General features: G+C 45.6%; 1 protein-coding gene across 5 annotated transcripts in view; it reads right to left on the reverse strand.

The window, feature by feature from the left end:
• Nucleotides 1-8,704: 8,704 nt before the first annotated feature.
• LOC111144407 (solute carrier family 20 member 2) overlaps nucleotides 8,705-16,485 on the reverse strand; it is a 103,298-nt gene continuing 95,517 nt past the window's right edge. For all 5 annotated transcript variants that reach the window (XM_022498677.1, XM_022498676.1, XM_022498678.1 and 2 more), the window contains one exon: nucleotides 8,705-9,690. In XM_022498677.1, coding sequence (XP_022354385.1) covers nucleotides 9,526-9,690 — 165 coding nt within the window. In that variant the 3' untranslated portion in view covers nucleotides 8,705-9,525. The remainder of the gene's footprint in view (nucleotides 9,691-16,485) is intronic.

Consider the following 16,485-nt stretch of genomic DNA (forward strand, 5'->3'; position numbering starts at 1 on the left):
GGGAGCCCGATGCGGGGCTCGATCCCAGGACCCTGGGATCATGACCTGAGCTGAAGGCAGACACTTAACTGATTGAGCCACCCAGGCACCCCTTTATTTTATTTTTTTAAAGATTTTATTTTTAAGTCATGTCTATACCCAACATGGGGCTTGAATTTACAACCCCAAGTTCAAAAGTCACGTGCTCGGGGCACCTGGGTGGCTCAGTGGGTTAAAGCCTCTGCCTTCGGCTCAGGTCATGATCCCAGGGTCCTGGGATCGAGCCCCGCATCAGGCTTTCTGCTCAGCGGGAAGCCTGCTTCCCCCTCTCTCTCTGCCTGCCTCTCTGCCTACTTGTGATCTCTGTCTGTCAAATAAATAAATGAATCTTTAAAAAAAAAAAAAAAAAAGTCTCGTGCTCTAACCAACTGAGCCAGCCAGGTGCCCTACAATGTACATTTAAATCTGACATATCACAGTCTTCTTTCTGTTTGTTTATATAGCTCTGCCTCACATTTTTTTATTCTATTTGACTTATAAAGGTGATATTAACTATTCCCCTCTTTACTGTATTACATTGTTTGGTTTATAAACAATACTGCATTGAATATTTTTGTCCACTTTTGTAAATATTTCCATAGTAGCGCTGCCTAGATCTTTCTCTGATGGTGAAAATGATCTGTCTGCTTTGCCTCATATGGTAGCCACTAGGCAGATGTGGCTGTTGAGCACTTGGAATGTAAGTAGGTCAGTGGAAGAACTCAGACTTTTTTTGTTTTTTTTTATTTTTAAGTAATCTCTACACCCAACATGGGGCTTGAACTCACAAGAGTCACATGCTCTGTACCAACCAAGATAGCTGGGAGCTCTGGAAGAACTCAATTTTTATTTTATTTTTTTTAATTTATTTATTTTTATTTTTATTTTTTTTAAGATTTTATTTATTTGTCAGATAGAGTGAGCACAGGCAGACAGAGAGGCAGGCAGAGGCAGAGGGAGAAGCAGGCTCCCTGCTGAGCAAGGAGCCTGACGTGGGACTCGATCCCAGGACGCCGGGATCATGACTGAGCTGAAGGCAGCCGCTTAACCAACTGAGCCACCCAGGTGTCCCTGGAAGAACTCAATTTTTAATTCTATTTCCTCTTAACTAAATTTGAGATTGCTAAATCAGAGGGCATATACATTTAATAAGTAGTACAAAATTGTCCTTCAGAAATTTATACCAAGTTATATTTCTACCATTGGTGGTCAAGAGTACCCATTTTCTTTCTTTCTTTTTTTTTTTTTTAAGATTTTTATTTATTTATTTGACAGAGATCACAAGTAGGCAGAGACACAGGCAGAGAGAGGAGGAAGTAGGCTCCCTGTGGAGCAGAGAGCCTGATGCGGGGCTCCATCCCAGGACCCTGGGACCATGACCTGAGCTGAAAGCAGAGGCTTTAACCCACTGAGCCACCCAGGCGCCCCAAGAGTGCCCATTTTCCACATCCTCAATAGCATTGAATGGCCTCAAACTTCAAAATTTTTTACCAGTCTTAGAAATGAAAAATGGCATCTTATTTTAATTTGTCTTTCCCTAATTGCCATTGAGATGGAGCTGTTTTCATATATTTACTGATCATTTAATAACTCTGATTCACCTATTCAGATTCTTGCTCAGTTTCCAAATGAGTCATACAAGTAGACACAATGGTTGCTTTTTGAAAAATGTTAGTGCTGCAAGATATTCCCCACCTCCCCCCCGCCCAAAGATCATCTTTACTAGCAGCCAAATTCCATTCACCACCCTTCCATTGGAAAAGGTCTGTGATACCAACCACGTGATGTAATTTGACTTTCTCATTATCTTTGTGGATTGAGCCACCACTACAGGAGATAAAGTACCACAGGAAAGGAAAAGGGAGTGAGAGGAGTACACGACAACTTCGTTCTGTCCTGTTGGCACCCGTGTCTAGTTAGCTGTCGCCAGCAGAACCCCGCGCAGCCCGAGCACTGGGGGGCGCTGAGGCGGGCCGGCCACTGCTGCCCACGCTCGCTGCTTTGTGGTGTGCAGCTTGTCGCAGACGGACCCGCATGCTTCCGGAGCTTATGCAGGGGTCACCTTGTATGACACAGTCTTAATGCAGACATCTTGGAGTCCAGCAGTCCAGGAAGGAAAGCCATGAGAGGTGTCTAGGATAGAGTACTTCCAGGTGGTTTTCACAGTGGGGTTCTCAGTAGCTCCCTCTCTCCGTGAAATGCACACAAGCACCTCCCCTCCGTCCCCCAGCTGTCTCCTCCTCATTCTCCCTCTTCATCTTCTCCTTTCCCCCCAGATTAGCCTATAACTCCTAGGGCATTAATTTGATTTTATTTAAATTTTAAATCGACTCGTTCAGGACACTGCTAGGACCCTTGGTGTTGCCTTTTGAGCCTTACTCTCAAGGTAACTTACTTTGGCCTTAACAGGCCTGTCAGGCCTTTGGCCTGTCAGCTTTGCATTGGGAACATAGAACTGACATTCTAGTTTATGTGTATTTTATGTCAGTGGATTCTTTGATTCAGTGACTCTGCTCTTAGGAATTTGCCTTAAGGAAATCATTAGAGATGCTCATCGTGAAGTTCTTGATCATAGAGAAAATGTGTAACATTTCCACATGTGTAACGGGCATGGTTAAATGATGGTGTGTATATTCATCAAGTGGCACATTGTTTAGTCATTAAAAATCAGGTTTTTGAAGAAGAATAACCATTGAGGATTGTTCACAATAGAATTAAAATAGAAAAAGCAGAGTAAAAATTAATCTCAATTTTATTTTTTTTAAAAGTATATGTTGGGGCACCTGAGTGAGTCAGTTTGTTAAGTATCTGACTCTTGGTTTTGGCTCAGGTCATGAGCTCAGGGTCATGGGGTTAAGACCCCATCAGGCTCTGCAATCACTGGGGAGTCTGCTTGAGATTCTCACTCTCCCCCCTCTGCATCCCCGTCCCCGCTCATGTTCTCTCTCTCTCTCAAATAAATAAATCTTTTTTTAAAAAGTATATATGGAAATAGGAGAAAATACTCCAAAATATTAATATTCTTTATTTCAGGAAGTTGGAATCATGAATAATTTTTATTGATTTTATACTTTACTATATTTTTCTGGTTTTCTAAAGTAAATTTATTTCTGTAATTAGGGAAATACTTTCCTAATTACTATTGTTTAAAAAGGCAGACAGCCCCTTGTGGCAGCACAGTGGGCCCCATATCTAATGGGTGGTCAGTGTGAGTGCAGTTCAGCAGAAAATGTGTCCCCTAGTCTGAGGGGACAGTGAGCCCCAAGGCATTGGCCAAGGCAAGAAACACCACGGGCTCCTACCGCCCTTAGGAGAGTTACCCAAACAGATCAAAGTACTGATGTTTCTTATGATAAACTAATAGGTGTGAGGTCTTTATTAAATTTTAAGAGATTGATGTTTACATATCATATTTATTTTTTCAAGACTTTATTTATTTGAGAGAGGGCATGAGCAGGGGGGAGGAGGAGTGGGAGAAGGAGAAGCAGACTCCCCACAGAGCGGGGAGCCTGACAGGAAGTCTGGGGTCATGACATAAACCGAAAGCAGACGCTTAGCCAACTGAGCCACCCGGGCGCACCGCACATCTCATTTTAAAGATCAGCTCTCCAGGAGATCAGAAGCCAACACGATGCTTTGCTAGTCCATCTTCATACTCTGAGCATCACTGCTGAAGGAACAGAGGACAGTGCTAATGTCCCAAAGTTTCCTTACTAAGTGTCTGTTCTTGGAAGCTCACCAGTAACACGGCCCAGCCCCCGGGTTCTGGAACCTCGGCAGGGAGGCGCTCTAAGACAGTTGAAGCCGCTTGTGGGCTGCCCCAGTGTCGGGTCCCTGCACACACAGGAGGGTTGCCGTGTTTGCTGCACGGGAAGCCCATCCTCCCTGTAAGAGGACAGCCTCTGATCACGCATGCTCTGTGAACTCTCGGCTGTTGCCCTTTAGAATCGAATCGTCTTCTCTTGTGCCTTCCCTTGAATGTGGACATTCGGTTCCATCCTCGGCCTTCTCCGCTTCTACACCCTGGCGTTGTGTGAGTAGCTTTTTCAGATGACATCTGCCCGTCCTTGGAGATTCTGATAGCCTCAGAGGCCTTCTCAGAATAAAGGGGGTCACATAATAGCACCATTCTTCCTCAGGTTCTAAACAAGTGGACAGAAGCCAAAAGCTGCATCGTCTGATGAAGGCTACTTGACACTCGCAGAGGGCGAGAGTGACAGCAGCGTCGGGCCAGGGCAGGCCTCCCCCAGGCCCAGGCAGGGTGGAACGGAGGACAGGGATTTCTAGCGCTTCCCAGAGGAAGGAACTAACCCCAACATGCCCAGTTCATTCTTCCCAAATGTACCATTCATGGCCCCTCCTGCTCCTGGTGGCGGGACTATGAGGGTGAAGAGAGGCCGGGGTGTGATGCCGATGGTGGGCTCGCCACGTCGCGGGAGACCCCGAGAACAGGACAGCATTCAGAGTGTGTGTGCTCCCAGGGCGGGGGCTTGTCCACTGAGCAAACGAATGCAGACCTCGAGGTGCTGGGGGAGTGGAGTCTGTGCTTCGGCACAGCTCCTGGGATCCCCACGTGCCCGCTGCCCTCGGCTCTTGAAAATGACTGGTCCTATCTTCCTGACAGCTGCCTCCGAAGGCTGTTCCCAGAGCTTAGCCGCATCTCAGATGGCCCTCGTGACCTTCAAATTCCGGCAAGCTGCAGTCAGACCCTCTTCTCGGACGGTCTGCGGGCTTCTAAAACCCCTGATTCCCAAAGTGACCCCAATGCTCTCACTGTCCACTTTGCTCCTGGAGTTTCCGCCAAATGTCTGCCTCTTCGGTGAAGGCTTCCCCACCCTGGAGGCGGCAACAATCACACTGTATTGCCTTTATGCTTACCCCTCCCCCGCTCCTGCCTGTGAACTACGAGAGGTCTTTTTGCCTCCCTACCTCCAGTGGCCAGGCCAACACCTGGCACATGACAGGCACCCAGTGGGTGTTTACTGAAATGGATGAAAATGCGCCAGCAGGCAGGTGGGCCTGGCTTGGCTTCCAAGTCATGGGGATTTCTGCATACGGACTGAAGTTCTCCTTCGGCAAGTACTCGTATTTTCTTGCGGCCATCAAAGAAACAGATACTGCCATTTGCAGCGCCTCTCTGAATTATGGTGTAATTATTATTCTGGGATGTGATTTCACTGCCGCAATTTAAAAAGGTTCTGGCTGGGAAGATGGTCACGGTTGCAATTGCACTGGACCCCACTGGGTGTCGCTGTTGTCACTGCCACGAGAAGATGATGGCCCTGTTGTGGAGTCCCGGGGCCTTCTGGCTTACAGGTGAGTCTGGCTCCTTTTTTACCTCCCTTCCCAAACGCGCTACCAACTCCTGATTTGGTACGTCTACACTTGGGTTTCCTTTGAACCTCCAAATCTCAAGCCTTGGGGAAAGGCAAGGGAACTGCCCATCCTACTGTAGCCCAAACCTCTTTTGCTCTCTTAAGTTCTCTATTTGTTCTAGCCAGTAGAGATTAGAGAACAGCTGATCACCTTTGTTAAGTCTGGAACTCCTTACTTTAAATCAGTTGAATTCCTCGTGTTCCCTTTATAAATACAGGCAGGAGAAACCTCCCACCCTTTCCTCCTGGGCTTCCAGGTTCTTAATCCCCTGCCAGGGTTCCTTCTCGGACCCTCCTCCCAGGCCTACGGCACAGTCCTCCCTTTTTCTAGAGACCACAGTTGAGGACACGGTCTGACGGATGCTCAGAGGGAGAGGCTGAGAGGAGTTCGGGAAGCCTGGGGCTTACTCTGGTCCTCTGACCATTTGGCTGCCTAAATGTCTTCTCATTCTGTGCCTTCATTTCCCCAGTGCTTGGCCAGCTCCGGGTGTTCCAAAGACCAATGTCTCAACGTGGGGGGATGATGGAGGTGACTGTCCCCTTTTTTTCATAATATGCCTCAGGGTTGTTTTGTTGTCTTTTCAATAATAAAGGATGAAGTGCTAGGAAAAGCTCTAAGGGGGTGATAATGCAAGGACAGGGCTACATTTCCCCCCTTCATGAGAATTTAACCGCATTCCACAGGTCTCATCAGTCTTCTTCCACCTAGCCCCGGAGAACCCATTCTCCGCTTTCTTGTAGTCTCTGGCTGTTTTGTCTTGTTCAACTAACTGTGGCTTATTTTCTATTCGTTTTCTCCATCATCTAATTTAAAGTTTTCCTCCAAGCAGTCCACCTGAGGGGAATCGTCCACAAAAGAAGGCAAGGTACACACGCTAGTGTATGGAGCCCTATTCTGAGCCAGGCCCGGCGCAGCCCCTTTCCCTACACCGTCCCCCCAGAGCTCCTCTCAGCCCCACGTGAGGCCTCGGGGCCCGGTGAGGAACAGGGTAGGGGCCCAGCCCTCCCCAACTCCAGGACCCCCTCCAGCAGGTGCACTTGAAGACGCAGTGTGAACACGGTCTCCCCCACCCAAGGGCTCCACGGAACACAACTGCAGGACCTTCCAGAGCCCTCTTCCTGCCTCACTGTGTAACCGGATGAACTCTAACCGGATGAACTCCCCGACACCCTAGAACTTGACAGGCCACATTCTCTGAATGATGGAAAGGTTGGGTTTCTTTTGTTTTGTTTTTAATTCTGCAGCTTATTCCGAGGAGCCAAGAGGACTTAATTTTAAAAATTGTCTTGTTAAAAATGAGTAAGTGTGTTTACATATTTGCTCAAAAGCTCAGTCCTCTCAGAAAGGCAGAAAATAAAGTAAAAGAGCAATGACTGGGGAGCTCAAGCTCCTTTGGAAGCTGTCGCCTGTCCTCTCTGCAGATTCTGCCCCTTGAGAGGAGCCCGGCCACGGGGGAGGCAGGGTCTCCACGGCGCTCCGCGGCCCCATGTAGCTCTCTTCTGCAGACGGTGACCTGGTGACCAGATCCCAGTGAAGATGTGGGGGTCCTCGGAGTTCCCCTGGTCCAAGGAGTGTGTGCATTTTCACAGGAAGAAGCTGCTGATGAGAGACTCAGATGAGACACTTTCCGGCGGCCAGGGCAGGGGAGCCCCTTCCCAGCGTCCGCTCGCCCCTCCTAGGTGACCCATCCTCTGCCAGAGCTCGCCCGCCCCCTGGCCCTTGTGGGGAAGGGACAGGGGACGGGGGTGACAACCGCTCTGTCAGGTTGACAGGCCAGGGAAGGGTGCTCCAGACCCGCTTCGTGCTTAGTCATTCCGAGGCTCTGTGTCCCACCTGGGTTCCCGGGCCTCTGCTCCTGCGGCCCTTCTCTCAGGACGCCGCTGGCGAGCTGACACTGTCTTGCTGTTATTGTTCTTATAAACTTAGGAGGAAATCGAACGTTTTCATGAATCTATGGTTTTATCAGAAGTGGGGAAATGAAAGGCCTCGAATGTCACTTTAAAAATCAGAGAAAGTGGGCACCTGGGTGGCTCAGTGGGTTAAGCCTCTGCCTTCGGCTCAGGTAATGGTCTCAGGGTCCTGGGATCAAGCCCCGCATCAGGCTCTCTGCTCAGCGGGGAGCCTGCTTCCCCCTCTCTCTCTGCCTGCCTCTCTGCCTACTTGTGATCTGTCAAATAAATAAATAAAAATCTTTAAAAAAAAAAAATCAGAGAAAGCACATTTACTTGTGGAGATGAAGAACTTTTCACACCTGGTCAGTGTCCCTCATCCCTGTCACCTTTCTGGCTCCAGAAGGAAATAGGGCTTGTGAGCCCTGCTGGGGAGGCTGGAGGAGCTCTGGCTTCCGAAGCTCCAAGAGGGTGTGTGGGTTGGGGGGAGGGGGGTAGCTGCTTGAGCCAAGAAGAAAGACGAAGTGCATTTTTCTGCTAGGCCCTTAGCCCTGAACTCGTGAACTGACTGCCTCCCCACTGTCCCCCCAAGAGGCTAAGTTCAGAGTCAACTGGGAGAGGCCGAGCACAGAAGTGTGATACATTTTTTAACAAAAATTCCATCCCAGGACACACTCTGTCAGGTTTCTGCTGAAGAGCCAACATGTGTGCGTGTGTGCTGGAGGGGACTGCAACACGCTGGCTGTGTCCCTCATTGCTTTCTTCTCCTGCTCATGTGTATTAGTGTGCAAACATATAATAGTAGTAAAATAAGAGAGTTATTTGAAAAAGAGAAGTAAACACATTATGTAACTCTTCTTTTTATGGAAACTGAAAAACCTATAGATACTTAGAAAAAGACTTCAGAGGCAAACTTTTGAGGGGCATTTTTTTATTATAAATTTAATGTGGTTGATTAATGAAAAATCACAATGAAGTACCAAGAAAACGTTTGTCAATATAAAAATTTTAGCAGCATTTCCATAGTTTCAGGCTCTAACATTAGTCACACTTCCTCCCTCCCGCTACCAAAAAAAGAATCCAACGGGACTACAGTAGAGCATCAAGATGTTCAGCTTAGTAAAGGCCTCAAGGAAATCCTCAAATCCAGTGTATCGTCTAATATTTCAACTCTCCCTGCTCCTGAATTTCTAGAATGTTGTATCATTCGCCTTAGTGTTTGAGACAAGAATTCTGTTCCTCAGGCTGCAAGGGGAGAAGAGGGGTGAAAATTTAAACTGGACTTGATATGTGGTGCTGGGAACACGCATCCTTACGTACATACACTCTCTACACGGACGACGACGAAGGGCCACTGCGGGGTTCACCAGTGTCTGGCATGTGTTGGCAGTGGGGGGGTAGGGGGGCGGGGGTGGGGGAGGGGAGGGCTGGTGCTTCAGCATCTGCGCTGTGAGGGGCAGGCCAGGGCCCGGCGGCCTCCCTCCAGCACAGGCTAACGGTAGGATTAATGAGAAGGGGAGACAGGCAATATGAAAATAGAATACTGGCAAACTATTCCCCTGCTTCTTTGGTACTTTCCAAAATTCTCTGATCAAAAAAGTATAGGGAAGCACACCATTAAAAAATTACAGTTTGAAGTATTTACAGAAGCGATTATGATATATTACAGAATCAATACACAGTATATGAACAGATTCCTCAGTGAGAGCCCTCGTGAACCCCCACCCCAGTATCAAGAGCACACCCGCGGACATACACCTGCCCAAATGTGCACCAGGCATCCCGACTCACGCTTGTCTTACAGTCTGTTCAACGGGGGAAACACCCCTTTCCAATCTACGCTTTCCTTTGAAAAGGTTCTTGAAATTTGCCACTGAAATCACGATGTACAAGGATTTGTTGAATACTGGGTCCTAGGCAATACAGCTCCACTCCCATTTTGAGTATGCGGAGATAATGCTAGTCTACGTACACACTATGCAGCGGACAGGGAAGTAACCGCACCACGTCGTGTCACCACGATACCAGTTTAATGCACGTAACTCTGTACAGTAGTTAAGTTAGCTCTGGAGGGGGACTCTACAGTGTAGGTGAACAGTGTGGTTTGGAACCCTAGGAAAGGGACGCAGAGAAGCGGGGGGGGGGGTGGGCAGCCCGCGCACGGGCAGGACGCATGCCACGTGCCACCCCCACGTGCCCACCCCAGACCACCCCTTGTGCGCGGCGTGGAAGAAGACACAAATCACACGTAGGGGAGGATCCCGTACATGAGGAGGGCCATGATAGCAGCGCTGAACAAGCCAGCCACGGGCACAGTCACAAACCAGGCCACAAAGATATTCCGGAAGAGACGCCAGTCCACGGCCTTCCGGGAGCGGATCCAGCCCACGGCCACCACCGAGCCCACCTGTGGGAGCACAGACATTCAAAGGTGAAAACGGAGGCCCGCGAATTTAAGGGTGAGGCACAGATTCTACAGTCAAGCCATGGAAAGCAGCTAATCTCAGAAGTAAATTTCAGTATAAAACTACCAATTCTTGCCTCTTGATTTGTTCAAAGCTTTCAAAATAATTAAGATCTTAGGTATAATTACTTTCGGGTGATTCTACTCTGCACACAGTTCTGACACACTTCGCCTATAATCTGTTCCATCTGAGTGGAACGTTAGACAAGTGTGTGTCTCCCCTTCTCTCTGGACCTTATAAACTAACTTCACTTCAATATTCCGCAGGCGGGCTACGGTGGACCACAGCACACTACCCTGCTTTGATCGGGCCGTGCGACGGCGACAACGTACCCTTTCCCTCGCAAAAGCAGCATCGGGAGTGTCGGAGCTGGAGAAGACCTCTGAGAATGTCCAATCCACATGGTTCGTTTTACAGAGGCTAAAACAGATCCCGAGGGGCCCCGGGGCCCGGGAGAACTGCCACGGCCTGAGGACAGAACTCAGGCCTCTTGATTTTAAACTGGTTTTCTCCTCTATCTCAAGCTGCCTGGCCATCTTTGTACCTTCGCTAGTGTGAAGGGAAGTAAACATGCAAACGGCAAAGTAAAATAAAGTAAGACAAAGCGGAACATACACATTATTGGATCAGGGCTGTCATTCGTGCCTCACAAAACGACAGGTACAGATATTGGGAAATCACAACGTTAATACGGATTCCAAGCTTTTTCGAAACACCCACCGTTCATCTTTATGGTTTGTTGAAAGTTTAAAAAGGAAAAAAGACTCAACTTTAAGTATCCTAAAAATGAAACAGTACAATTCCCATAATATCTCATGCCTCACTCGCTCTGGTGGGGCGTGGAGTTGGACAGAATGCCCATTTGTGAGCTGGATTTTTCCATAAAATAGACTTTGTTTCCACTGACCCTCAAATACTCCAGAGTCGTCAGGGGCCAATGCTGTTCAAATAGCAACCAGGTCTAACCACAGGAAAAATAAAATCCAACACATCAGATTGTTTATGGACACAACCTGGAACACCAAAACCAGCGGTATACTGGAAGGCAGTTAGTCTGATATTCTGTCAGCCCAAGCCATGATTAAGCAACATCTTCAGGACAGCAACTAACATGTACGAGGAGCTTTCAAAGTGATTATTGTACTTAAAATCTTTGGCTGTAACCAGTACCCTGTATGAACTTGAGAATGCTGTCTAGAAGTTCCTAAAACATGACAGACAATCAAGATTTTTCTACTGTGTAAGGGTCAGCTAGTTTCTGGTGGTCCTCAAACACGGTCAAGTCCACAAACTCTAACTCCTGTTACGCACTGTCTCTCCGGAGCGTGTCCTCTTTAGTGCCCTTTTGGTTGTTCTGGATTCCCGTAGGGAGGACATGCTCAAGTTCCCATTTTTCACATCCTCTTCCTTTCTTAGAAAACTTTTTTGAAAAAGCATAAAGGTAGGGGAGCCTGGGTAGCTTAGTCAGTTAAGTGTCTGCCTTCAGCTCAGGTCATGATCCTAGGGTCCTGGGATTGAGTCCCGCTTTAGACTCCCTGCTCAGTGGGGAGTCTGCTTCTCCCTCTCCCTTTGCCCCTCCCCTCCACACTCCCTCCACTTGTGCTCTCTCTCAAATACATCTTTTTTTTTTTTTTTTTTAAGCATGAGGTTAGAATATTACTATAGCAAGTTTATGTACTAGGAGGGATGGGCAATTTCCCAGACCTCCACTACTGTCCTATTTATATATTCCTTTCTTGTTTTTATCAATATACTTTTATTTGTAAATAATAGGGCACATTATTTCCTTTCTTTAAAAAAATTAACATTCTAGGGGCACCTGGGTGGCTCAGTGGGTTAAAGCCTCTGCCTTCGGCTCAGGTCATGATCCCAGGATCCTGGGATCGAGCCCCGCATCGGGCTCTCTGCTCAGCAAGGAGCCTGCTTCCTCTCCTTCTCTCTCTGCCTGCCTCTCTGCCTACTTGTGATCTCTGTCTGTCAAATAAATAAATAAAAATATTAAAAAAAAATTAACATTCTATTATAGGCATCTCCCCATAGTGCTCATAGGCTTTATGATTAACATGAGAGATGGCACACCCTTTAGATGGATGCACCTTAATTTAACCACTTCCAGTTTGTTTCCAATTTTTCCCTATTAGAAATAGTTCCAGGGCGCCTGGGTGGCTCAGTCAGTTAAATGTCTGCCTTTGGCTGAGGTCATGCTCCCAGGGTCCTGGGATTGAGTCCTGCATCAGGCTCCCTGCTTCTTCCTCTACCCCTCCCCCGGCTTATGCACGTGCACACTCTTGCTCACTCTGACAAATTAAAATCTTAAAAAAATAATAGTTCCATGATTAGTGTATTCATTCATATAGCTTATATTTGGGTTAAAAAAATAATATTCCCTGAAATGGATTATTAAAGGAGGCTTTTATTTAGTTGTTTTTAATTCCAGTATAGTTAACATAGGGGTTATATTAATTCCAGATGTACAATAGTGATTCAGCAATTTAAAGGGAGTATTTAAAAAATATCTTGAAATAATTAGAAACTTAGAGAAAAGTTGTAAGAACTCCACACACCCTTTACCCAAATTCACCAGTTCTTAACCTTTTGCCACAATCCATGAAAAAACATTTTCAGACTTTAAAATATCCTACTCCTTATCAACCTCCCTCTCCCCTGCTGCTGAAGACTCCCCAATCCTGTCTTCACTGCAATGGTTACAAAATGGTAATTTACCAACAATGGTTGCAAAATGGTATTTTACCAACTTCCTACCATGTATCAGATGGAATGCTGCAAGGAGGAAGAACAGGGTCTTCATACAGACTGCCAAATAGTTTTATTAACAGTTGTAAATGTACAAGGTCATCCATAATCTGTGAATTTTGGTACACTGTAATCATCCTGCAAGTTGTTCTTTTTCGCTAAGCAATCAACAAAAATATGTGCTACTGTTGATTTAATTTGCATATCTTTACTCCTAAGGCTAAACTTTTATTAATTTATCCAATTGTACCCCTTCTAGTCCTTACTATATATAAAATTGTCTCTCCATGTATTCTGCCCAATTGGAATCTAAATGTGCGCTCTTATTTATTTATTTACGTGTGGTCTTTATTGAAAGATAATAACTTTTTTTTTTTTTACAGATTTATTTATTTATTTGACAGAGATCACAAGTAGGCAGAGAGAGAGAGCGGGAAGCAGGCTCCCTGCTGAGCAGAGAGCCCAGTGCAGGGCTCGATCCCAGGACCCTGAGATCATGACTGAGCCGAAGGCAGAGGCTTAACCCACTGAGCCACCCAGGCGCCCCTTAACTCTTCTTTAATGCAAAGATTTTTCTCGATTCACTGCTTTGCTTTGTTTCAAGTTTCTAATTGCACACAATAAAATATGCTGTACTCTTCTATAATTTGTCCTTGAATATTTAATAAATATTTAGTTCTATTTTACTGTAACTTTTCTAAAATAAGATCCTATTTTATTCTAAATTTAAAAATTTTTTTAAATGCTAGTTAGGCCATCAGATTAATTTTTTGAGAGCTGTGTGTCTAATTTTGTTTTTCTCGACTGACAGCCAGCGATCCACCCTCTCTTACCCAACATCACCAAACTATATCGTTCCTGTATAGCAGGCTCTATCTTTGGCCTATCTACTGTTTTTATAGAAACAGCAGATTTTTTTCATTGTTGTGGTAAAATACCTATAACATAACATTGATCATTTTAGCCATTTTTAAGTGTACAATTGAGTGGCATAAAGTACTGTCACATGTTTTGCAAGCATCAGCACCATCCATCTCCAGAACTTTGTCATCTTCCCCAGCTGAAACTGTCCCCGTCCACACTGCTGCCCCACCTCCGTAGACTTTCAACTCTCTCTCTCTCTCGTAAGACTGTCCTTCCTCATTACTTTTCTTTTTAGATTATTTTATACCCTTGTGAACCTGACCCACCAAATTCACTTTGGTCTTCTTTTGTAAAGTCAGAAGAAAAATTTGGTTGGGTTTGTATTTGTGAGGAACATAATACCTTTTTTAAAAAGATTTTTTAAAAAGTAATTTCTACACCACCCAAGGTGGGGCTTGAACTCATGACCTGGAGATCAAGAGTCACATGCTCCACCCACTGAGCCAGCCAGGCGCCCTGGAGGGAACTCATATCTTTACAAAATTTAGTTTTCCCATCCAATAACACTGTCTCATCTGCAAGTCTGCTTTCATGTCTGTGTGAAGTTATGTGCCTTTTTCATATCAACACTCACATTTATTAGGATTATTCTGAAATATCTTTTTGCTGCAATTCTGGAGGTATTGTTGTTTTATTACATTTTCGTACTGGCTACTGCTGACAGACGAGCTGTAGAGTTCTTTATTTTTATGGTGCGCTTGGTCATTTTTGCTGAATTCTAGCAGTGTTTTAGAGAATTTTATCAAATGTCTTTTGGCATATATGTCAGTAGATGATCATATGTTGTTGTTGTTTTTTTTTAAAGATTTTATTTATTTATTTGACAGAGAGAGATCACAAGTAGACAGAGAGGCAGGCAGAGAGAGAGAGAGAGAGGGAAGCAGGCTCCCTGCCGAGCAGAGAGCCCGATGCGGGACTTGATCCCAGGACCCCGAGATCATGACCTGAGCCGAAGGAAGCAGCTTAACCCACTGAGCCACCCAGGCGCCCCAGATCATATGTTGTTTTTTAATGGATTGATAAACTGCATTACTTTGAAGGTGTCAGAACACCGTTCTTGGGATTCACTCAACACCTATCTGTTGAGCGCTTATGAGGGGCCAGCCCTGTGTAGGTGCTGGAGGTGGATAAACTCTGCCCTGTTCAGAGCCTGTTTTCTAGTAATCTGGAAAATCAATTTGATCCTGCTGAAATGTTCTAAAATCACTGATGTCATTTATTAGCTCCTTAAGTTTTATACAAATATTCATATATCATTTTAAATCAGATTTTGGTCATCCCAAACCACCCCCATGTGGAATTAAGATGTTTGGGGATAACACCACTCTGAATCATGGTTAAAAAGCTCAGGGATGTGTTCAAGAGTGGCTGCTGTGTGCTGTAGCCATGGCTGGAGACCAAAGTGACCAAGGCTCACAGAAGGGGGAATAATTCAAGTTCCTGAAACCTACATCTGTGGATAATTTTATTTTCAAGAGTCCTCTCTATTTTTTTAAATTAAGGCTTTGAACTTTAACCAGAAGTAGTGTCCCAGGAAAATGTTTAATGAACTGAACTTGGATGTAAAATATAAAAATGTATAACACTGTAAGATTTATAGAAAACAAAACTTGTCTTACTTATGCCTTCTGAAATATAGATTACACTAATATGGTATACTATTCAGGACAATATGATTTTTCTAATTCTCCTTTTCTAAATTACATATTCAGCTAACATCTGGATCACTTAATGGAGATTTATAAGTGTTTTAAATGGGGTACAACAAAATTTAAAGTATGCCCTTAGCTATGTACATTTAGAAAAACGCATGAATGAATAAAATGTACCCAGATACATTCAAAAGCTTATTTTCAGCAACAGTTTCCATCCTTTCCTGCCAAGTTCCTAACTTTGCCCCCCTTGTGTGGAAGGTGGCTCTAAGCAAGATGCCTAACAAGCAGATCGGACAGGAAGCAGAGCTGGAAAAATCGAACAGGTGGGGTGATTATTCCTGAAAACACAACGGCGTTCAGTTATGACTTTATGTGGATGTCAGCACCTTTCAATGTTTCCAGAATCATGGTGTCACCCACACGGGGCCTTGCTCCTAACACCACGCTGTACCTCTCCTATTTCCGTGTGCACCTGCTGCGCAGGGGGCTGGGGCGCACAGAGCTGGTGCTGCGGGAGGGCTGGCACTCTGCGGGGGGGCAGCCGCAAGCTCTTCCCAGTTCCTCACCACCCAGGCTTTGCGCTCCATGGTGAGGACTGGAGAGCCAGGACTCTGACTTAAGCTACTGCAGCAACTAGCTCTGGGCTTTGTCCATCAGTCCACCATAGTGACACTAGCCAGACTGATTCCAAGTTGAGTTCTGGCTCCTGTCTATTTGATAGGTGACATCGATTGTGGTCTCGTGTTAAGGAGACTTCTATTAAGTCTCCAGCGAGCTATCCTAACTCAACTTATCATCAGCTCTAAGGAAGCAAAACCTATCACATGATTTGTATGGCTATTTTAGAATAATGATGACATACACATTTATCCATTAAGGTCCTATACAAATTGGATATAAATCCCTTAGGAGCACCTCCTCATTATAGTAGAAATATAAATATTGGGGAAATGACATGAATGTAGTTTTTTTTTTTTTTAAGATTTTATTTGACACAGAGAGAGAGAGATCACAAGTAGGTAGAGAGGCAGGCGGGGGGCGGGGGAGCAGGCTCCCTGCTGAGCAGAGAGCCTGATATGGGGCTCGATCCCAGGACCCTGAGATCATGACCTGAGCTGAAGGCAGAGGCTTAACCCATTGAGCCACCCAGGCGTCCCATGAATGTAGGTTTTTATGGGCACTTAATACTTTTCATCTATTTCTGTAAATAGTATTATAAAATTTAGTGTTACGGGCAAAAGAGGTATCGTCAGTTACAACACTTCATACATTCGTATAGGTTAGACTGCTGAGAGCGTTAGGTAACAGCCAGGAACAAACTCGGTTTTTCAAGAGATCTTTCAACTGGTGGGAAAGAGGCGGCCTTCACTAGGCTGGTTACGTGCAGGGTTAGTCCTCTGCCTT

Source organism: Enhydra lutris, unplaced genomic scaffold, assembly GCF_002288905.1.
Source record: "Enhydra lutris kenyoni isolate GAN:26980312 unplaced genomic scaffold, ASM228890v2 scaffoldscaffold11, whole genome shotgun sequence".
Taxonomy (NCBI): domain Eukaryota; kingdom Metazoa; phylum Chordata; class Mammalia; order Carnivora; family Mustelidae; genus Enhydra; species Enhydra lutris.